At 36.9% G+C, this 25,159-nt stretch overlaps 1 protein-coding gene across 1 annotated transcript in view; it reads left to right on the top strand.

The window, feature by feature from the left end:
• Nucleotides 1-887: 887 nt before the first annotated feature.
• Nucleotides 888-25,159, top strand: part of WDR17 (WD repeat domain 17) — a 90,420-nt gene continuing 66,148 nt past the window's right edge. The window contains exons 1-4 of the mRNA XM_023554996.2: nt 888-1,217; nt 9,556-9,684; nt 15,888-16,071; nt 20,610-20,840. Coding sequence (XP_023410764.2) covers nt 1,152-1,217; nt 9,556-9,684; nt 15,888-16,071; nt 20,610-20,840 — 610 coding nt within the window. The 5' untranslated portion in view covers nt 888-1,151. The remainder of the gene's footprint in view (nt 1,218-9,555; nt 9,685-15,887; nt 16,072-20,609; nt 20,841-25,159) is intronic.

Here is a 25,159-nt window from a genome sequence, read left to right as displayed (position 1 = left end):
GGGCTCTCATGCATTTGTTCTAATTTTCTTCGGTTTCAACTTGAGCTTACATATGAGCAATTGATGGTCTAATTCTCAGTTGGCCCCTGGCCATGTTCTGACTGATGATACTGAGCTTTTCTATCATTTCTTTCCATAGATGTAGTCGATTTGATTCCTGTGTATTCTATAGGACAGAGTATAACTCCCCCTTACAGTTTCCAAGGAGCGCCTGGTGGATTCTAACTGCTGACATTTTCATTAGCAGCTGTAGCTCTTAACCACTACGCCACCAGGGTTGATGAGTTTTGTCAGGAAAAGATAACTTGGAACTTGTTTCATGTCTTAAACGGTGAAGCACCTAGACTTTATGGTGGATATTTTGAAGTACAAATATTCTCCAGTGTATCAACAAATCTCTTATTAACTGTGGCTATTAAATACATTTTTTTTTTCAGGAAGTGAGTACAAATAAAAAGAAACCGAATTCATGGGGTTTCGATTGTCTGTTCAACGTATTAGCTATGTTTTAAGTGATGCGATGACTTTACACTTTTGAGCCGATTAGGTAGTAGGCAATCAGCTAATTGTGAAATGATTTAACTCTCAAATATTTAGTTGTGACAAATACAAGTCTAGGATTGACCTTGTCATTGTATATCTTTTAAGCTAGAAGTTTTCTTCTAGTTTTATGTCCAACTCCTGAAGTTGAAAATGGAACTAATTTTCTGCTTCTTGATTTTTTTAGATTCATTATTTTTAACTTGATAACTTTAAAAACTCATTTTCCTGTTTCTTACAAGAGTAAAATCTAAGCTTTTTTTAGGATGTAAGTTGTAAGCCTGATAAAATATTTGGTATAGCATTTTTAGGTACTGTAAAACAACATAATTAGTATTTGATTTTTGTGTGTGTGTGTGTGTGTATGTGTGTGTGTGTTTGAATATAGGCTTACATTTTCTAATTTAGTATTCTTACAACAGATTCTGTTTTTTGAAAATCATTAAACTGTTTTAGTTGAAATGTTTACACAGATCCAGCTTTTTAAACTAAACATTTCACAAAGCAGGTTTTGGTAAAGCTTGTTGAGTTGAAACACGTTGTTGTTACTTTAGGTGCTAACTATTCTGATGCCGAATTTCCAGTTGCCTCGATTAAAGTAGAAACACCCTATGGCTTGGATGACCTACATTTCACATTGGTTTGATCAAGATGATTGGTATGAAGGACTACAAAGAGTAAGACATATTTATGTGTTGTCATTATGCTTTTCTGTGATTTTTTTTTCTGTTACGTTTCTCATGGAGCTGTATCTCTGTGTTGTTTGTATAGTGGATACTTCTGCATTGCAGAATTCTGAAGGTGAAAAGACACATTTAATAAGTTTCAAAGCAAAGTGTATTTCTTATATATTATATGTTCTCATAATATATAAAGATAGTTAAAATTATATGTTTGAGAAAAGGCATTTTTTTTCTGCCCTTATTCTGGGCAAATTCTTACCAATGTTTACAGTTTGTCTTTAGGCTTTAAATATAAAATAGCATTTTATGAAATGAGATTGATGCGTGAAAATATCAAGTTTCAAGGAAGTCATTTCAACTAAAGAAAAACATGTAATGAAATAGAAGTCAAGTATATAATAATAGTATGTATATAATAAAAAAATTTTTTTTTTAAATTATAACAATATTGTAAAAAAAGATATAAAAAATTTCTGAGGAAGAGTGCCAAACCACATCTGGTAAATTTTCAGGCTATCGATTATGTTTCAAAAGACTTTGCATTGTTACTATGGCAACTTTTGCACAGTACTTTGAAAATAGCCATTCTGATCTGTTATTGTAACAGTAGAAAAAGTGCTATTGAAAAATACATCTTACAAAGTGGATTTAGTTTAGGACAGTATACGTTCTATTTCTTTGACTATTTTCACCTTTGTAATGGAAGATTTCTTAATTATTTAAATGAAAGACACATTGTTGATTTTTCTTCTCATTAATGGTTAGAACAGAAGAGCCAGAAAATATTCCCCAGATTTTTTTCCCATTGTTGTTCAAAGGCATATGCTGGTAAAGACAAGCCACATTGGTTTTTCTCCCTCCCTACGTCTTTGGGTTCCCATCCTAATCGTGCCAATCAAAGATATTTTCTCAGTGTTCTATTCTATTCTATTTTTACTGTCTTAAATCCTCAGCTGTTTAAACCCACTTGGGTTTTTTTTTTTTTTTTTTTTCCCCCCAGATCTGTTTTTTTAAAGCTGTGAAACAAGTTAATGAAGATTTCTAGGGCAGCAAATATCTAAGTCTGGGTAACAATCGAATTGTTAGTCCTACGGCCTTCTTCAGAAAACAAGTGGGAAATAGTGGCCAGCTTTCTATCTTGAATCCCAGCCTTATCTGTAAAGGGTGGAAATAGTCCAGCATATGATTTTAATAGTAGCACTCCAAGGCTCACTGGAAACATACCAGCACCCTTTGTATTGTGCGTGTGCCTCTTAAACCTAATAACAAGTGCATTTCCGATGTTTTGAGAGAGTGCAGCCCATACATTTCTCTGTGTGAGGGATTAGGGCTGATCGTATGATTGATTCGTAGGGAGTATGAAGACTGATTTGCAGAAGAATGCTTTTTACCAAAATTGTAGGTTTCTTTCAAGTGGCTTTGGGGTAGCTCATGGAGATTGTGGGGGTTCAAAACCTTTCCTTCCACCTTGGCCCCAAACTGCCCTTAAACACTACTACCTGCCTTTTATAAGTGAATTCCTGATCCTGAGACATATTAAAAGAGTAGATGTTCTTACATACAGAAATAGTCCAACCCTAGAATTACCATATTGTCTTTATGAGGTTGGGCTCCTTTTTACAGCCTGTTTTTATGCGTTCTTTATTTTACAGACTTAGATGAGAATGAAAAAGCATATTTTAAATAAATAAAATTGGCACATGAATATTGACTTTACTTTCTCCCAGAAATGGAGCTTTTTATTCTCCACGATTTGTGTATGTGAGTATGCACCCTATATAATGAGCATTCTGTGTCGTGAATTTTTGAGACGACTCATTGAAAATTAAAAAAAAAAAAAAAAAATTACAGGAAGAGATAAGTTTGACTTTTGAGTTAAAATGAGTAATTTAGACATTAAAAAAAAATAACATAGAGGTGTAAATTTGGTCTTTTGAGTGCTGAATTGTCATTTTCACTTTGATATAATTCATACTTATGGCTTATGCGTACACTTGCAGACATGAATTTAGGGGCTTGGTTTTGACTTTGTGCTATAGTTTTATTTTTGACGCAGTTAGAGCTCTATATTAGCTTTAACTTCATTATGATTATTTCATATGTTAATACTCCTGCATATTCAAAACTGAGCTTCATTGCCTGTGCAAATCTCATGTAGATATACTCTTATCACATGTTTTTACATTCCATTCACTTACCGTGCAAAGCCTCTTTACCGTGTATTCCTTCCTGGACTTAACAGTAAACTTAGTGTAATTATGCCGTGTGTGTGTGTGTGTGTGTGTGTATGTCATACAGGATGAGACTGAAACCAGGGTAGAATTTAGGTTAAAAAAATGAAAATAATATCTCTTCAAGCCCTGTAGTTGCTGGGCTACGAACACTGTCCGTTGCCTGTGGGGTGACACAGTGCTCAGGCTCTCTGTCTGAATCCTTTATGAATCTGCACTATTCGGTGAACTGTAGGGCTTACTACTTCATCTGTCAAGTGATGTGTGTTGTTGTGGGTCCAAAAAGATTATATTTTCTGAAGCAGCAAATCTTTGGAACAGGCACTGAAATACTTAAGAAGCGCACATAAAAAGGAAACATGAAGCATGGCTAATACTTATCTGAAATATGCAGTTCAATGCCATGTGTTACATTTTGTAGGATTTAGATTTAAATATAAATATCTATTTTGAAGGAGAGCTTCAGTTGAATGTTCTCTCTTTTCAGTAATGCAGAATCACTAATTGTGTGACCATGCATGCTGACTACAGAGATAATAAAAGCTTCTGGACATGTCTTTTCATCTCCTTGGCAACTGAAGGTATCACTTAGTAAAGGCTACTAAAGTATTACATATATTTTCCATTGCTTTTCAAAACATAATCCAGAAGTTTCAAATACGCAGTTGTTTAAATATATAATTCAGATTTTTAAATGCAGTGCTATTTTTATATTTAATGATTTTTTTTTTATATTTCATTCAAAATCATAGATTTTAAAAATAAGCTTCCATTTGTTTTATCCTATTTATTATTTTAATGACTTTCTTGGACAAGTTATTCCACTCTGAATTTTAAAAGAATTTAAGTTGTTGGAATGTAAGACTTGAAAAATTATTTAGGGATAAGGACATACCGAATTGTATGTCATTGTAGGAAAGTTGATATTGTCTAATTTTGGAAACTAAATAAATACTCAAGATATAAAACAAAAACCCAGTGCCTTCGAGTCGATTCCAACTCAGAGCAACCCTGTAGGGGTTTCCAAGGAGTGGCCGATGGATTTGAACTGCTGACCTTTTGGTTAGCATCCAAGCTCTTAACCACTACACCAGCAGGACTCCATGATATATTGATAGTTAAAGTAAAAAAAAAAAATGAGAAAATTTTTTACATTACATAGTTGGAAGGAGTGAAGAAAAAATTCAAGCCTCAAGTTTCAATATTACAAGATTCTCTGGGCAAAATACTGAATGACACAGGAAGCATTAAAATAAGATGGAAGGAATAGAGAGTCACCGTACTAAAAGAATTGTTCGATGTTCAGTCCTTTCAGGAGGTAGCATGTGATCAAGAACTGCTGGTACTGAAGGAAGAAGTCCAAGCTGCAGTGAAGACATTGGCAAAAAACAAGGCTCCAGACATTGATGGAGTGTCAATTAAGACGTTTCAACAAAAAGCAGTGCTAAAAGTATTCAGTCATCTATGCCAAGAAGTTTGGAAGACAGCTACCTGGCCAACCAAATGGAAAAGGTCCATATTTATGCCCATTCCAAAAACAGGTTATCCAACTGAATGTGGAAATTATCAAACAGTATCATTAATATCACATACAAGTAAAATTTTGCTGAAGATCATTCAAAAGCAGTTGCAACAGTACATTGACAGGGAACTGCCAGAAATTCAAGCAGGATTCAGAAGAGAACATGGAACAAGGATATCCATTGCTGGTTTCGGATAGATCCTGGCTGAAAGCAGAGAATACCAGAAAGATGTTTACCTGTGTTTTATCATCTGTGCAAAGGCATTCAACTGTGTGGATCATAACGAATTACGGATAACACTGTGAAGAATGGAAATTCCAGAACACTTAATTGTGCTCATGAGGAACCAGTACATAGACCAAGAGGCAGTTGTTTGAATAGAGCAAGGGGATGCTGCATGGTTTAAAGTCGGGAAAGGTATGCATCAGGGTTGTATCATTTGCCATTACTTATTCAATCTGTGTGCTGAGCAAATAATGTTACCGCAAATCGCGGATTCAAGCCACCTGTCCCAAAGCCAACACTGAGACAGGAGGAGGTAAGCAGCAAGAGGGCTTTATCAAACACCAGTGTCCGGGAAACAGAAGGGGTTGAATTTCTCCCAAAGTCTGTCTAACTCTGAAGGGCTAACTGGAGGGTTTTATAGGGGGAAATTCAGGGTTTAGAGATTTCCAAAAATCCTGACTTTTCTTTGTGGCGGTCATGATGATAAAGTGATCTATCGTTGAAGCCTTGTAAGTCTCTTCATGTCATCTTGGAGTCTTGCTAGTCTCTCCACTCCGTCCTGGTTTCTGTCAAGGTTTAGAGATTTCCAGGAATGTTGACTTCTCTTTGAGGTGGAGCCAAGCTTTTTTCAGCTATCTTGGTTTTGTGTGGTTTTTCCCCCTGGGAGAGGAACATAGTTTAATCAACAATAAAAAAAATTGATCACCTCATTTTTCTTTAAAGGAACAATCTCGAGACAGATTTTAGAGGAAGTGAATATGTTTCAAAGACTACAGATTAATCACAGCTTATACAGCTGTAAAAAAACTAGGAAGTATATTCCCTGTACTTTAATACTAAAACACTAGAGACAATATATTTTCTCTACTTCAGTAATCCTAGAAGCTGAACTATATGAAGAAGAACGCAGCATCAAGATTGGAGGAAGACTCGTTAACAACCTTTAATACGCGGACGACACAACCTTACTTGCTGAAAGTGAAGAGAACTTGAAGCACTTACTGATGAAGATCAAGACTATACCCTTTAATATGTATTACACTTTAATGTAAAGAAAACAAAAATCCTCATAACTGGACCATAAGTCAACCTCCTGATAAATGAAAAGATTGAAGTTGTCAAGGATTTCATTTTACTCGGACCAACAATCAATGCCCATGGAAGCAGCAGTAAAGAAATCAAAGAATGCATTGCATTGGGCAAATCTGCTGCAAAAGACCTCTTTAAAGTATTAAAAAGCAAAGATATCACTTTATTAACAATGTACAAACACCAGAAGAGAAACTAGATACCTGGGAGCTCCTAAAAGTCAAACACCTATGCTCATCCAAAGACTTCACCAAAAGAGTAAAAAGATTACCTACAGATTGGGAAAAAGTTTTTAGCTATGACATTTCCGATCAGCATCTAATCTCTAAAATCTATGTGATACTTTAAAAACTCAAGAACAAAAAGACAAATAACCCAATTAAAAAATGGGCAAAGGATATGAACAGACACTTCACCAAAGAAGACATTCAGGCGACTGACAGATACATGAGGAAATGCTCATGATCATTAGCCATTAGAGAAATGCAAATCAAAACTACAATGAGATACCACCTCACCCCAACAAGGCTGCCATTAATGCAAAAAAATAAAATAAAATAAATGTTGACAACAGAGAGGTTGTGGAGAGACTGGAACACTTATACACTGCTGGTTAGAATGTAAAATGGCACAACCACTTTGGAAATCAATTTGGCACATCCTTAAAAAGCTAGAAATAGAACTACCATACGATCCTGCAATTCCACTCCTTGGAATATTTCCTAGAGAAATAAGAGCCTTCACAGGAACAGATATATGCACAACCATGTTCATTGCAGCACACTTTATAATAGCAAAAAGATGGAAGCAACCAAGATGCCCATCAAAGGATGAATGGATAAATAAATTGTGGTATATTCACACAATGGAATACTATGCGATGATTAAGAGCAACGATTAGTCTGTGAAACATCTCGGAACATGGAGGAATCTGGAAGGCATTATGCTGAGTGAAATTAGTCAATTGAGAAAGGGTAAATATTGTATGAGACCACTATCATACGAACTCTAGATTAATTTTAAATGCATAATAAAATATTCTTTGATGGTTACGAGGTTGAGGAGGGAGGGAGAGGGATATTTACTAACTAGATAGTAAAAAAAAAAAAAAAATAGGTCAAGAGAAGGGCAACACACAACACAGGGGAAGTCAGCACAACTGGACTAAACCAAAAGACAAGAAATTTCCTGAATACAACCAAATGCTTCGAAGGCTGGAGTAGCAGGCACGGGGGCCTAGGGATCATGGTTTCAGGGGACATCTAGGTCAATTGGTGTAGCAAAATGTATTAGGAAAACATTCCGCATCCCACTTTGGCGAGAGGTGTCTGGGGTCTTAAATGCTAGGAAGCGGCCACCTAAGATGCATCAATTGGTCTCAACCCACCTGGAGCAACGGAGAATGAAGAACACCAAAGACAAATGGTAAAGATGAGCCCAAGAGACAGAAAGGGCCACATAAACCAGAGACCGGAAGAGCTTGATGGTGTCTGGCTACCACTGATCACTGCCCTGACAGGGAACACAACAGAGAATCCCTGATGGAGCAGGAGAACAGTGGGATGCAGACCGCAAATTCTTGTAAAAAGATCAGGCTTAATGGTCTGACTGAAACTGGAGGGACCCTGATGGTCATAGTCCTTGCACCCTTTGTTAGCCCAAGATTGGCACTGTTCCGGAAACCAACTCTTCAGACAGGGATTGGACTATAAGACTGTACGATAGACAGTGATACTGGTGAGGAGTGAGTGTCTTGGCTCAAGTAGACACATGAGACTGTGTGGGCAACTCCTGTCCAGTGGTGATATGAGATTCGGAAAGAGGGGGACAGGAACTGATTGAATGGACACAGGGAATACAGGGTGGAGAGGAGGAACGAGCTGTCTCATTAGGAGGCATGTAGTCTTGACAGATAGCCTCGTTCTTCACTCTCTTTCCTGTAGTCTCCTAGAACAACTGAATTTAGAATTGACATATAAAGTCATAGAATTCTTTGAGCCAAGAGGAATCTTGGACAAAACCTGGTTCAGAGTCTTTATTTTAGGTATGAGGAAACAGAGACCTACGACTTAAAGGCCTTACTGCAGTTTACACTCTGCACTTGGCACAGGGTTGTTATTGTTGTTTTGGGTGCTGTCTAGTCCATTCCAACTCACAGCACCCCATGGGACGGGGTAGGGCTGCCCCATTGAATTTTCTAGGCTGTAATCTTCGTGGAAGCAGATCGCCAGGTCTTCCTCCTGCAAAGCCGCTGGGTGGGTTTGAACTGCCAACCTTTCGGTTAACAGACGAGCACTTAGCTGTTGTACCACAAGAGCTCCTTACACTTGATGCCTAGCTGGTTTCGATCCAGTTCCTCACTGTCAGCCCTGGGGTGCTTCTGCTACATGACATTGTTTCCATCTCGGGGGTTGTTTATTCCAATTATGTTTTCTCCTGCTGTACCTACAATTTTTAATTCAAATATAAACTAGCTTCCACCTTCCTTCTGTGTCCTCTTAACAATGAACAACATTGTTAACCCAGCTTGTGTACCTTCATTGTGTACTTCAAGTAGTATTTTTGAAGATAAAATGAACCAATGTGAAAACCATGAAGTTCTCTGTCAGAGATCCCCACATTTGGTCTGCGGCTCTGACCTTCCCTCTAACTCCAGAACGGATTCTGCAGTCTGTGTCCACTTTGAAGGCTAAGTAGTGTCTCAAACTCAGCATGTGCAAAACCTGGCCATTTTTTTAAAAATTGGTGCATTTCACATAAAAATCTGGATATTTTAGTTTTTCTGGCAGGTTCCATAAATCTGGCAACATGGGCTGAGTTCTTCAATGGTACTACCCGTTGCCTTCAGCCGATCCTAACTCATAGTGAGCTTGTGAGGACAGAGTAGAACTGCCCTATAGTGTCTCCAAGGACGTAAATCCTTACGGAAGCAGACTGCTACATCTTTCTCTCATGAAGCAGCTGGCAAGTTGAAACATCCCACCTTTCCGTTTCCAGTTAAGCACTTTAACCGCTGTGCCACCAGGGCTCCTTCCAGTGGTACCAGAGCTCTTCAAATTGAATGTACACTTTCTGTTTTACTTCACTTCTGTGGGCTTCCCAGGCCTGTCAGTAGTCATTTATCACCTGATAATCTCTTGTTTACCTAATTAAAATTACCTGTCAGATGTCTGTAAATGTTAGAGAAGATCGATGTAAGACAGTGATTAGGTAGCTTATGAAATAATGAAAATCACTGATATCTCTCCACATTTGTTTTTCAAGGCAAACATGTCCCAGGTAAGGCAAGTGGGACTGCTGCCTGCTGGATGTCAGCCATGGAACAAAGACGTCTGTGCTGCCAGTGGGGGCAGGTTTGCCTACTGTGCTACCCTGGCCATCTATGTTTATCAGGTAAAATTTATATTGACTCATTTCAATTGTTAATTTTTTCAAGTAAAATTATTATGCAATTAACATCTGTTGTTAAACATCTCATAAAAAATATGATGCTATAAGTTTTTTGCTATTTATATTTTCTATCTTATTGCTATATTTTCTATATTGGTTTCATAATTTATACTTAGAAAATGCTTATATTATTAAATGACTAGCAAAATCTTAATGGATTTTATAATCTTTTATGAGCTGTTCATCAAAAAGAATCTCTCAAGATTTAAAAAGGCCCATTTTAGGAAAGGTGAGCAAATAGGTTTTAAGTGTCTGTAACTAGGTTCCCATATAAATAAAAGGAATCCATTTTATTACTTATTTCCAGCCTCAGTAGCAACATATGATGTGAGAAAATTTTATCAGTTGAAGAATGTGGGTAGTCTATTGGAGATCATTAGGTAATTGAAAATTACTACAGATATATTTTGGGAAACCCTGGTGGCATAGTAGTTAAGTGCTGTGGCTGCAGCTACAGCTGCTAACCAAAAGGTCGGCAGTTCCAGTCCACCGGGCGCTCTGTGGAAACTCTGTGGGGCAGTTCTCCTGTGTCCTCTACAGTTGCTATGATTCGGAATCGACTCGACAGCAACAGGTATAATATATTTTGCGATATTCTTATGGGAAAACCTTTATATTCTACTTTTGTTTTTCATGTGATAGCTTCATCCAGACATCTCTTATCAGTTCCCAATTTATAGAGCTGATGGCCTCCTGAATAACTCCGTAGAGATGTGCCTAAAATCCTAAATCCAGTCTTTCCCTCTAGGCCTGTAGTCTCTCAGTGAAATACATCACCAGCTGGCCATTCACCCAAACCAGAGATACGAGAGTTACCATTCTGTACCCTAGGCAACCAAGAGCGATTCTAGTATATTGTATATTTTGTTATCTTCTTTATATCATTTTTCCTTCTCTCTTTACTCAGACTTCATCGCTTTTCATCTGAAATGTTATAATAGCTTTTAAATAGTTTCTCTGCTGGTTGTTCGGCTCTCTCTAATTTATCCTTCGGTATAATCAACCATGTGTAATGCAAATCTAGTTGTATTACCCTACTACATTAAAATCTCTCCAGTTGCTTCTTATTCCCTGATATTAACACCCAGATTTCATTGTGTAGCAGTCAGAGCCTTTCCTGATCTCCCACACCTGCCTCCGTGTCCCTGTGTGCTCCAGACGTACCCACACCTGCCTCCGTGTCCCTGTGTGCTCCAGACGTACCCACACCTGCCTCCGTGTCCCTGTGTGCTCCAGACGTACCCACACCTGCCTCCGTGTCCCTGTGTGCTCCAGACGTACCCACACCTGCCTCCGTGTCCCTGTGTGCTCCAGACACACCCAACTAACGGCATCTTTCAGAACATCTCAGTCGCTTTCATATCTTGCTGCTGCTTCACTGAATTTTTGTCTTCATCATCTTCAGAACACTTCCTCATTTTTCAGATCTCAGCTCAAGTGTGTCAACTTTTTCCATATCTTACCTTTTCCATTTCTTATTAGTGAAGGGTCTCACAAAGTTGACTGCCTCTCTGCATGCTTCCATCTACCAGAAATGAGTCTTCCCCATCTTTGAATTCTCAAGTTTTTGCACACTGCTTGGCACTTACAGATATTCATTGACTCTTTCTCGAATGAATGATTTTAAAAAAAGCCTTAAGATACCAGCTTATTTCAGTTAAGAATAAACATAACAGTTTTATTCTGGAGTAAAAATTCCTTACCAGTACTACATATTAGTTTATTATTAACAGTGCTGTCAGTTATTGCAAATATAAGAAATAATAGCATTAATCCATAAGACAATTAAGTTTCCACAGCATAGAGTACGATTTTATGTAATCCATTTCTCAAGATTGTGAAACATCTAGTAATGAAGATGCACTCTCCAGATAACTCCCATTCTTCCATTAGCTGCATAGACAGGAGTAGTACTTTTAAGTACCTCCTTTTATCACCCATCGACCTCTATTACAATCTGCTTGTGCTCCCAGCCTTCTCATTCCAAAATCCCTCCCGCTAAACATTTTACCTAGTCTTAGCGCTTGATCTTGTTTTTTGCCCTATTTCCTCTTTCCTGGGTTTTCCTCTTAAAGAAGAGAAACTTATGAGGCAAGGCAAACTATTCCCTCAAGCAGTAAGCCTGATAAGAAACTGAGTGGATAATGCCAGAACTTAGTTTTAAAAAATTTTCATATGTCTTAGGTTTTATGATAACATTTTGTGACATAAAAATTTAGGAAGATTAAGCTAAAAATATTAATATAAAAACACCTAGGAAGAAAATTTGCATGTCATTAAAGACTGTAAGTAAAAGATGAAGTAAAAGAGTGGAACAGAAGATTTCAAAAGGGCAACTTGAGAAGACAAAGTATTATGATGACATGTGCAAAAGCTTGGAGATAGAGAGCCAAAAGGGAAGAACATGCTCAGCATTTCCCAAGCTGAAAGAAAACTGAAGAAAAAATTCAAGCCTCAGGTTGCAATACTGAAGGATTCTATGGGAAAAATATTAAACGACGCAGGAAACATCAAAAGAAGATGGAAGGAGTACACAGAGTCACTATACCAAAAAGAATTGGCAGACGTTCAACCATTTCAGAAGGTGGCATATCATCAGGAACCAATGGTACTGAAGGGAGAGGTCCAAGTCACTGAAGACGTTGCCGAAAAACAAGGGTCCAGGAATTGTGTCACCTTGCTTGCCGAAAATGAAGAGGGCTTAAAGTACTTACTGATGAAGATGAATTGCACCTCAACGTAAAGAAAGCAAAAATCCTCACAACTGGACCAGTAAGCAATATCATGATAAACGGAGAAAAGAGTGAGGTTATCAAGGATTTCATTTTACTTGGATCTATAATCAACACCCATGGAAGCAGCAGTCAGGAAGTCAAAAGACACATTGCATTGGGCAAACCAGCTGCAAAAGACCTCTTTAAAGTGTTGGAAAGCAAAGATGTCACCTTGAGGACCAAGGTGTGCCTGACCCACACCATGGTGTTTTCAATTGCCTCATATACATGCAAAAGCTGGACTATGAATAAGGAAGGCCGAAGAAGAATTGACGCCTTTGAACTGTGTTGGTGAAGAATATTGAATGTACTGTGGACTGCCGGAAGAATGAAAAAATCTGTCTTAGAAGAAGTACAACCAGAATGCTCCTTAGAAGCAAAGATGGCAAAACTATGTCCTACATACTTTGGACATGTTATCAGGAGGAATCAGTCCCTGGAGGAGGACATCATACTTGGGAAAATAGAGGGTCAGCGAAAAAGAGGAGGACCCTCAATGAGATGGACTGACACAGCGGCTGCAACAGTGAGCTCAAGCTTAGCAACAATTGTAGGATAGCACAGTACTAGGCAGTGTTTTGTTCAGTTGTGCATAGGGTCACTGTGAGTTGGAACCTTGGAACTGACTTGATGACACCTAACAACAACAAAGACTGAAAACCAAACCAAAAATTACTTGGCCTTGGAATTTAGTGCAAACCCAACTTGGTAACATTTTGGTACAAAGTTCATAGTAAAAGTTCATTTCAAAGTATGCCAGTGGAAAATTATGTTATTAAAGGTGACATTAATGTTAAATTATATTAATATTTAAAGTGTGATTATCTAAATAAAAGTACTTTGAAAATTATAGTACATAAGTATAAAATATGGTTTTCAGAGGAAATATTTATTAAATAGCACTGAGTGTCAGTATACAAAGCCTGATAATCTATCCTGGATAATGACCCTGATGGATTATCAGATTTTTCTGAACAATTGAATGATACTTTTAAATGCAACTGGAATTTTTTTTTAACCATACAGTTGTATTGAGCTAATTTATTGTATTAACTACTTTGAAAGTAATTTATGGTCCACCTGAATATAATAGTACACTCTCATAATAGTGGATTATAAATATAATTGTTGTTAGGTGCCGTTGAGTCGGTTCCGACCCATAGCGACCCTATGCACAACAGAACGAAACACTCACTGCCCGGTCCTGAGCCATCCTTACAATTGTTGTTGTGCTTGAGCTCATTGTTGCAGCCACTGTGTCAATCCACCTCATTGAGGGTCTTCCTCTTTTCCGCTGACCCTGTGCTCTCCCAAGCATGATGTCCTTCTCCAGGGACTGATCCCTCCTGACAACATGTCCAAAGTATGTAAGACGCGGTTTCGCCATCCTTGCCTTTAAGGAGCATTCTGGCTGTACTTCTAAGACAGATTTGTTCGTTCTTTTGGCAGTCCATGGTATGTGTAAATAAATTAATCCCTACAGATAAACAGATAGTACGTTATATATACTGTGCTTGCAGATGCTATGTGGATAATTTGTATAGTAAGGCAATTGAAGATAATTGGTGTGAAGCATAGCTTTTCAGTACATTAATTGTATTTATGGAATTGTCTACTAAATTTGTAATTTATGAAGCATTTTTTCTATTGGATACATGTACATTCACAGTAACTAGTGTAATTGTAACTTAAATTGCTGAATAATTTAAAATTTAAAAACCTATTCATTTCTCAGTGTACTACAAATTCATTTATAAATTAATATAGATCAACTGAAAATCATAGATGCATTGCTGGATTATCTTTAACAATGTTTTCACCTAATTTTTTCCAAGAATAGTGAAGTTCAGGTAGTAGGAGACACAGAAATTAGAGAAGAGAAAGCCTTGGGCAATTGTTAGACCTGTAGTCAAAAGTTTGTATACAAAAATGTTCACTGCAGCATTACTTGTGATAGCAAAAATTTAAAGTTGTCTACGTGCTAAACAGTAGCATAATGGTTCATTCTTTCATCAATATGTCATCAGCAGGAATGCTACTGTGAACAAACCAGACATAGTCTTTCGTGAAACTTATATTCTTAGAGTGGGAGGAGAAGTCATAAAATAAATAAGTGCATATACAAGTCAGTAAGCATTCCAGGAGGGAATGTGTTCTACAAAGACTATAAAAAACAGATAGGATAAAAAGTCATGGGATACGTAACAGGGAGGGAAATGAATTTAGAAAGAGTAATCAGCAGATTTCCTTTCTGAGCAGGTGCTTTTGAACTGAGGCCTGAACAGGAGAATGAATAACCATGAGTAAAGCCTTGGGGAGAGCATTTGAGGCCAGGGAACAGCAAGCATGAGTTAGTTTGTTGTATTAGAGAAACGAGAATATCAAAGCGAGCAGGGTGGAGGATGATACCAAATGAGATTGGCAGCATAGTAGAGGTTTGATCAGTAGGGCCTCGAAGGCCGTGCTAAGAGTTAGGATTTTACTCAAGTATATAGTTAAAGAAAGGTTGGTGTAATAAATAGTATAATGATGATTTAAGATTTTTTTCCAGTAACACTGTGAAAGGTTTATTAAATATTTAAGGAAAAAAAGCCAGGCACAACAAAATGACGCATGCAATATAAACCCAAATATGTTTAAAATGGTAGAGGAAATCCAACAGAGTATTAGTACTGATTTCCTCAACTGAGAGTTTTGAAGCCTTCTACAGTGATCACAAAGATAATTTACTTTTTAAAGAGTAAAAAATAACATAAGATTTTCATGGATTCATTTATTAATTTTGTTTATTGTATATTCTCCATTGATTAATGGGGGCATATTTATAAAACAAATAGGAAAAATGAGGTTATTCTTTTTGCTTATTTACATATAAAAACACGATGTAATGCCCCATGCAAAATAATAATAATAATAATAATAATGAAAAGTGAATCCATGACAGCATTGCTCTGGAAACTTTGGACATTGTAGTAATGAAAAATTGAGCAGTTGGTTCATTTAAGTGTTTTTGTTGTTAAATTACAGAAAAAAATGATTCCATAACGTAGTTTTTTCTACCTTCATAAGTAGGTATGGCTATGGAAATATAATAATAATCTGAAGTATTATGCATATTTAAATCTAAAACATTTACTTATTTAAAAAATTTGTTTTATTCAATTCTCTTTTTTCAAATGGTTTGTTTCAGCTGACTGAATACATTTGAATACACTTGAAAGTAGACCAAGGCTTGAAATATGTTCTTAGTTTTCTTATGAGGTGTGCCAGCTTTCATGTATGTAGCTTTTGTTTTTATAATGTGATTTTTAATGGATACTGTATTATCTAAAAGGAAGCACTGAAATGTTTTATTTATGTATTTTGTTTTAGTTGGATCATCGTTATAATGAGTTTAAACTTCATGCAATTATGTCAGAACATAAGAAAACAATCACAGCAATCTCCTGGTGTCCGCATAACCCGGATTTGTTTGCAAGTGGCAGTAGCGATAACTTGGTGATCGTTTGGAACGTGGCAGAACAGAAAGCTGTTGCTAAACTCAACAGTACAAAAGGTAACCGTATTGCCTGGAATTTATTTTGCCAAATGAAATATTTTTATTTCAGTAAACGCTATTAGTATTACCAGTTTAAGGTTTATAGAAATATTTTCAAACTTTCTAACAATAACTTATTAAAAAATAACATTTCACATCATGACTCAGTATTGTGTGTGTGTGAGTGTATGGCCACCAAAACAAAATTTCGTTGAAGAATTATATTTAGTACAAATGATAAGGTAAACACAGTTGATGTCAAATATAATCTCATTAATATTTAAATAGAACGTAAAATTTCCAAAATAAATATAAAAACAGTAGTTAGAAAAGATTTTCTTAGTGAAGCAAATGGCCTTGCTGTTAATTATTTATTACACTCTGAAACATACAAGGACCATATTATGCAACTACTCTGCATTGTTGAGCCGGTTTGTTTCCTTTGTTTTTAATTAGGTCAAAGTAGAAAGTCCTAGTTCATACAAATAGGTTTGTAGATGTTAATAATATCATTATACTCTTTCTACTTAGCATTCAAAACACTTATTTAATCCAGTCAACTCAACAGCAATGGGTTTGGTTTGGTCTAGTTTATAACAATGATAAAGTTAAGATTAAGTAATCATTTTTCTATGTTAAATGTCACAATAATTCAATCTATTCTTTGAACAACAGCAAAAACCAAAACCAAACCCATTGCCACTGGGTCGATTGTGACCCAGAGCGTCGCTGTAGGACAGAGTAGAACTGCCCCATAGGGTTTCCAAGGAGCACCTGGTGGATTCACACTGCCGACCTTTGGGTTAGCAGCCTGACACTGTCCACCAGTACTCCACTTGAAAGTTACTGCTGGATACTTTTTCCAAATATTTTTTCTTTAATATTTTAAATTTTCTTCTCTAAAAATTAGTGATTGTAAATTTGACATAGAAAACTGAAAAGTGAAAAATCTAACTTAATTTCAGTCAAAGTTTCTTAATTGATAACATTTTTTTTCAGTATGTAGCAACAATATCTGGAATGTATAAGCAATTTTTTGCTTCCAAAATAATCATAATGTCTTTGGAACCTTAGAATATGTTCAACATATTGAGTATATTGGATCTTCCCTGTCTTTTCAAATTTAGATCAAGACTACTAAAAAATATCAGTCAACTACACCAATTTGTTTAGCCACCTCTTAAAATATTTGCCAAACGAGATTAATTTCTCAGCTAGAAAAATGTGAGTCTCATTCCCAAATTTATATGCCCTGCTTATTATTTTCATTGCAACAACTGACGAACTTCCCTATGAGAGAGTGGTTTCCTCCAGTTTTTAATATTTTAAAAACCAGCTATTCAGTGAGTTTCCATTGATGCAATTAACAATTTCCCCTTACTTTTGTATCCATCAATGAGAAAAAGCCAGATTATTTTTGTTGCAAAGCTTTGTGATATATAAATAGTGATTAGTAGCCTCTATCAAGAATTTTTATGTCTCCCTATGTTTTCTGGTCACATACGTTGCTCCATCAACTACAAATCGTACAGGTTTTGGCAAACATTGTTTATATATTGATCAACAATGCTCTTTCTAAATCCTTTAAATCCAGCTTTGTGTGAGATTAATTTTAAACAGTACAACAAACCGTTTTTACAAAACTTTCACAGTGTTTTCTGACATAAACTAAAAATGTCCCATAATATTAGTGCTTTTCTAAAGTGTTAATGCAAGATCTGTAGCAGGCCGTATTGCATAATAAACACGTTTATTGAAACTTTTATGCAGAAGTATAATTTATAGAATATATACTGTTCTGTATCAGCTGGTTTGATATCACAAGCCATGTGCATCGTACCCGGCCATGACGGGGGGAACGTTTTCCGTTAGCTCTGGACGCTACAGCTTACTTTGCCACGTGATGTACAATTAAACAAGACTTTATTAGCAACAGTTGTAGAATGATTAAGAAATGGTGGTAATAATTTCAGTAAATTTTGCCTATTTTTTCTTTCTTTGAAAAACATTCAAAGGGCTTATCAGCAAGTTCCTCTTGCTGTATTTCCAAACGTCTTTTTAATTTGAAAGTTGAAAGCTTTGATATTTTATTTGAAAGAATATCATTGTAAATACTTTTGGTTATTTTCATTGAACATAATTTCTTTTGAAAAGTCTTAGACTTCGGTTTTTCTTTTTAGAATGTCAGCCTAAGTAGAAGTTTGCATTAGTCAACTTTTTTGCTAATATTTCAGCTTCCTCATCCAGCAGTTGAACTTTCCTCTCTATTTTTCACTTCATCGTTCTTTTTTCTTCTTGTAATGAAACAATCCTTTTAAAGGAAAATGAGCATTAGTTTGAATAAATGTAAAATGTTAAAATTGTCACCAACTTGAAAAATGTCACACTTAATAATAACCTTTTAAGAAAAAAAAAAAAACTAAACACTGTAAAAGAGGATAATAGTACTACCTACTTTCTAGAACATCGCTAGGAGAATGATACGAGTTAATATTTGTGGAGCTCTAAGAAGTGCTTAGTACATAAGGAGCCACTATGGAAGAGTTTGCTATGATGATTACATGACGTGTGATCATAAAAAAAAAAAAATTTCATAGGGCCCCTTAATTTCCTTGCTACCTTTCTCTCGGTATGCGTTTGTAGTGGTAGCATTTCAATGTACTTACAGTCTGGTAGTTTGAGTCATACAGAGTATCTTATTCTTTATTGGGGAAATTCTACTTCTGCTAACATATACTAAAACCACATCAGCTTTTTCTTTGACCATATTCATGCATTCTTATTCATTCATTCAGTAAATATTTATGGGGTTCCCATTATACGCCAGGCTCTGAACTAGGCATAAAGCTTCCAGTTCCTACCTCTTAGGGCTTGTGGACTGGTGGCACGTACTGAACTTGCTGTCAATGAAAAACTTTCAATTCTGTGTCTTTATTCATATCATTTCTTCTCCCTGGGAAATGTTATTCATCCCACATATTTAAATTCTGTCCCTCATTTAAGGTATATATCAAATTCAAATCCTTCTGTACATGAAAATCATTTGGAGAAGCTTGTTAAAAACAGATTCCTGGGCTTTAACAGGAGCCCTGGTGGCACAGTGGTTAAGTGCTATGACTGTTAACCAAAACGTCAGCAGTTCAAATCCACCAGCCGCTCCTTGGAAACCCTATGGGTCAGTTTTACTCTGTCCTGTGGGATTCGTATGAGTTGGAATTGACTTGACGTCAATGGATTTGGCTTTGTTTTTTTTTTTTTTTTTCCCCTAATGGGACTTAACTTGGCATGTTCTAATAGGCCATATTTAGGCTGATGATTCAATTAATGTATCTGTGTTTGAGATTCATAGAGACCCTATAGGACAGGGTAGAACCACCCCATAGGGTTTCCAAGGCTGTAAATCTTTATGGAGGCAGATTGCCACATCTTTCTCCCATGGAGTGGCTGGTAGGTTTGAACTGCTGACCTTTTGGTTAGTAGCCAAGCACTTTAATCACCAACAATGTTTTTTTTTTCTGTTTTCATTTTTTGGTGGTGGTGTTTGGGATATTCAGTAACCTCTTCTGGGTCATAAACTTACCATAAGACTTATTCCATATATGATTTATTTGATCACAATAATGGGAATATTAACAATCAACTTTTACATTCTGTCTTCTAATTTCAAAGGCTGTTTTACAAATATTATTATATTTCTTCTACTTAACATTCATGTGACATAGGTAAGTCAGCTATTTATATTGTTGTCTCCATTTATAGATGAGGAAATGAAGGTTTAGAGAGGGAAGGTGACTTATTCAGTTCATCTGAGGCAAAGCTATGATTTTAATTTCAACTTCAGACAAGACAGATTATGACATTAATTTTTGTTATTAAAATTTTATGGTAACATTTAATTTTTCATGCATCTAATCCTTATCTCCCCAATTCATATTTAAAGTGGTTCAAAACAGAATTTTATCCTATACTACTGTGTATAATTGTGTGCCTGGAGGAGGCCTTATACACAACCCAAAAAACCAAACCCATTGCCGTCAAGTCAATTCCAACTCAGACAGACCCTATGGGGCAGAGTAGAGCTGCCCCCGTAGGGTTTCCAGGGAGCAGCTGGTGGATTTGAACTGCTGACCTTTGGTTAGCAGCCGAGCTCTTAACCACTGCGCCACCAGGGCTTACTCAATCAGTATATGTTGCTTCTATGTAACAGTATATAGTCTACTGAAATAAGACTTTTGTAAATTTCTTTGACTGTATGAAAGTATAAAAAAAACCAAAACCCAGTGAAAGTATAGGATCAAATAAAAACATATCTGTGGTATTTGGACCAAACTAGGGTACTTTTCCTTTTATCATGGACGTACCCTACGTATGTTTGTATGTTAACTTTATTCTTCGGGATTGCTATATGAATACAGCTCCCAAATGAGGATACAACTTATTTTTTGAACAACCAACGTATTCTTGTATTTTAGAAATGTACAATGCAAATAATATTTAACAGTACAGTCCTATACCATATCTCCGTATGGTGCATCTATTTGTTTAATTTATTCCAGGAATGCCTGCCTCTCTTAGCTGGTGCTGGAATGCAGAAGATACTGTGGCCTTTGCTTCCCACAGAGGCCCACTGTTAATGTGGACCATCTCAGGACCAGATAGTGGAGTGACTGTGCACAAAGATGCTAATAGCTTCCTGTCTGATATCTGTATGTTCCGATGGCATACTCAGAAAAAAGGGAAAGTTGTGTTCGGTCATACTGATGGAAGTCTATCAATTTTTCAACCAGGTAAGAATTCAATCTTAAATTTTATATTCTTAGCATATGTAATTTTTTTATTTCCATGGCATAAAGCCTAAGGTAATTAAAAGTTTTAATTTCAAAATGATAGTTTTGCAAACATTATTCTGTTATTTTAAAATTAAAACTTTGTGACAGATAATAGTTGTGCAAACATTATTCCCACCACTCGTCTGTCAATTTGTTGTACTGTGGTGGCTTGTGTGTTGCCATGATGGTGGAAGCTAGGCCACCAGCATTTCATATACCAACAGGGTAACCCATTGTGGACAGGTTTCAGCGGAGCTTCCAGACCAAGAAAGACCAGGAAGAATGACCTGGTGGCCTACTTTTGAAAAAATTAGCTGGTGAAAATCTTATGAATAGCAGCAGAACATTCTCTGTCATAGTGCCAGAACATGAGCCTCTCAGATTGGAAGACATGCAAAATACAACTAGGGAAGAGCTGTCTTCTCAAATTAGAGTTGCCTTTAATGATGTGGATGGAGTCAATCTTTTAGTACCTTCATTTGTCGATGTGGCACAACTCAAAATGAAGAAACAGCAGGGAACATCCATTAATAATTGGAACATGGAATGTACAAAGTATGAATCTCAGGAAATTAGAAGTCATCAAAAATGAAATAGACCACAGAAGTATTGATATCCTAGTTATTAATGAGCTGAAAGGGGCAGTATTGGCCATTTTGAATTGGACAGTCATATGGTCTGCTATGTAAAGAGTGACAAATTGAAAAGGAATGGCATCACATTCGTTGTCAAAAAGAACGTTTCAAGATCTATTCTGATGTACAGGTCTGACAATGATAGGATAATATCCATTTGCCTGCAGGGAAGACCAGTCAGTATGACTATTATTCAAATTTATGCACTAATCGCTAAGGCCACATATTAAGAAGTTGAAGATTTTTACCAATTTCTGTAGTCTGAAGTCAATCGAACATGCAATAAAGATGCATTGATAATTACTGGTGATTGGAATGTGAAAGTTGGAAAAAAAGAAGGATCGAGAGTTGGAAAATATGGCCTTCGTGATAGAAACAACACTGGAGATTGCATGATAGAATTTTGTAACACCAATGATTTATTCACTGCAAATAACCTTTTTCAGCAACAGAAATGGTGACTACACACAGGGACCATGCTGGATGGGATCAAATTGTCTATATCTGTAGAAAGAGATGATGAAAAAGCTCAATATTACCACTCAGAACAAGGCCAGGGGCTGCCTGTGGAACAGACCATCAATTGCTCGTATGCAAGTTTCAAGTCGAAGCTGAAGAAAATTAAAACAAGTCTACGAGAACCAAAATACAACCTTCAGTGTATACCACCTGAATTTAGAGACCATCTCAAGAATAGATTTGATGTATTCACCATTAATGACTGAAGACCAGACAAGTTGTGGTGTGACCTTAAGGACATTATGCGTGAAGACAGCAAAAGGTTATTAAAGAGCCAGGAAAGAAAGAAAAGACCAAAATGGATGTCAGAAGAGACTCTGAAACTTGCCCTTGAACGTAGAGTAGCTAAAGTGAACGGAAGAAATGATGAAGTAAAAGAGCTGACCAGAAGATTTCAAAGGGCAGCTCAAGAAGACAAAGTAAGTGTTACAATGAACTGAGCAAAGATCTGGAATTAGAAAATCAAAAGCATTTGGCATTTTTCAAGCTGAAAGAACTGAAGAAAAAATTCAAGCCTTGAGTTGCAATATTGAAGGATTCTATGGGCAAAATTCCACGACTCGTCATTAGTGTTCAATGTGTCAGATATTTTCTTGAGATGGTCTCTAAATTCAGGTGAGATCTACTCAAGGTTGTACTTTGGCTGTAATGGACTTGTTCTAATTTTCTTCAGCTTCAACTTGAACTTGCATATGAGCAAATTGATGGTCTGTTCCAGGGCAGCCCCTGGCCTTGTTCTGACTGATGATATTGAGCTTTTCCATCATTTCTTTTCACAGATGTAGTTGATTTGATCCTGTGTATTCCATCTGGCAAGGTCCACGTGTACAGTGATTGGTTATGTTGTTGAAAAAAGGTATTTACAATGAAGAAGTTGTTGGTCTTGTAAAATTCTATTGTGGGCTTTGGCATCATTTCTATCAGGAAGGCCACATTTTCCAACTACCAGTCCTTCTTCTTTGTTGCTGACTTTCGCATTCCAATCACCAGAAATTATCAATGCATCCTGATTGTGTGTTTGATCAATTTCGGACTGCAGAAGTTGGTAAAAATCTTCAATTTCTTCATCTTTGGTGAAAGCTGGACACTGAATAAGTAACACCGAAGAAGAATTGATGCCTTTGAATTATGCTGTTGATGAAGAACATTGAATATACCATGGACTGCCAAAAGAATGAACAAATGTCCTGGCAGAATTACAGCCAGAGCACTCCTTAGAAGCAAAAAAGGCAAGACTACATGTCACATACTTTGGATATGTTATCAGTAGGGGTCAGTCCCTGGAGAAAGACGTCATGCTTGATAAAGTAGGGGGTCAGCAAAAAAGAGGAAGACCCTCAACGAGATGGATTGACACAGTGGCTGCAACAGTGGGCCCAGGCATAACAATGATCGTGAGAATGGTGCAGGTCCGGGCAGTGTTTTGTTCCATTGTACGTGCAGTCACTATGAGTTGGGACTGAGATGATGGCACCTAACAACAACAACAACATGGGCAAAATATTGAACAATAGAGAAAGCGTAAAAGAAGATGAAGGGAATACACAGATACTGTAGCAAAAAGAATTGTTTGACGTTCAGCCATTTCAAGAGATCACATATGATCAAGGATCAGTGGTATTGAAGGAAGAAGTCCAAGCTGCACTGAAGGCATTGGTGAAAAACAAGGCTTCAGGAATTGATGGAATACCAATTGACATGTTTCAACAAACAGATGCAGTGCTGGAGGTGTTCACTCACCTATGCCAACAAATTTGGAAGAGAGCTACCTGGACAACTGACCGGACAAGATCCATATTTGTGCCCATTCCAAAGACAGATGATTCAACAGGATACAGAAATTATGGAATAATATCATTAGTATCACATGCAGGTAAAATTTTGCTGAAGTTAATTGAGAAGCAGTTGTAGCAGTGCATCGAAAGTCAACTGCCGGAAATACAAGCCGGATTCAGAAGAGGACTTGGTATGAGGGATATCGTTGCTGATATCAGGTGGATCTTGGATGAAAGCAGAGGATACTAGAAAGATGTTTACTTGTGTGTTATGGAGTATGCAAAGGCATTTGACTAAGTGGATCATAACAAATTATGGATAACGTCGTGAAGAACGGGAATTCCAGAACACTTAATTTTTGTCTATGAGGAACCTGTACATAGACCAAAAGACAATTGTTTGAACAGAACAAGGGGATACTGCATCCGAGTCAGGAAAGGTATGCGTCAGGGTTGTGTCCTTTCACCACGCTGATTCAGTCTGTATGCTGAGCAAATAATCCGAGAAGCTGGACAATATGAAGAAGAATGCAGCATCAGGATTGGAGGAAGACTCATTAACAACCTGCAATATGTAGATGAAACAGCCTTGCTTGCTGAAAGTGAAGAGGGCTTGAAGAACTTACTGATGAAGATCAAAGACTACAGCCTTCCATATGGATTACACCTCAACATAAAGAAAACAGAAATTCTCACAACTAAAACCAATAAACCAATAAGCATGATAAATGAAGAAAATATTGAACTTGTCAAGAGTTTCCTTTTACTTGGGTCCACAATCAATGTCCATGGAAACAGCAGTCAAGAAATCAAAGGATGTATTGCATTAGGCAAATCTGTTGCAAAAGACTTTTTAAAGTGTTAAAAAGCAAAGATGTCACTTTGAGGAGTAAGGTGTACCTGACCCAAGCCATGGTATTTCAGTTGCCTCATATGCATGTGAAAGCTGGACAGTGAATAAGGAGACTGATGAAGGATTGGTGCCTTTGAATTATGGTGTTGGCAAAGAATACTGAGTATACTGTGAACTGCCAGAAGAACAAACAAATATGCCTTGGAAGGATTATAACCAAAATGCTCCTTAGAAGCCAGAATGACGAGACTTTGTCTCACGTATTTTGGACATATTATCAGGAGGTACCGGTCCTTGGAGAAGGACATCTGGCTTGGTAGAGTGTCAGCAAAAAAGAGGAGGACTCTCACGAGATAGATTGACACAGTGGCTGCAACAATGGGCTCAAACATAGCAACAACTGTGAGAATGGTGCCGGACTGGGCAAACAGCGTTTTGTTCTCTTGTACATGGGGTCACTATCAGCTAGAACGGGCTTGACAGCACTTAACAACA

Source organism: Loxodonta africana, chromosome 21 (assembly GCF_030014295.1).
Source record: "Loxodonta africana isolate mLoxAfr1 chromosome 21, mLoxAfr1.hap2, whole genome shotgun sequence".
NCBI lineage: Eukaryota > Metazoa > Chordata > Mammalia > Proboscidea > Elephantidae > Loxodonta > Loxodonta africana.
Note: the sequence above shows the minus strand (reverse complement) of the source record. Positions and strands in the feature narration are given on the sequence as shown.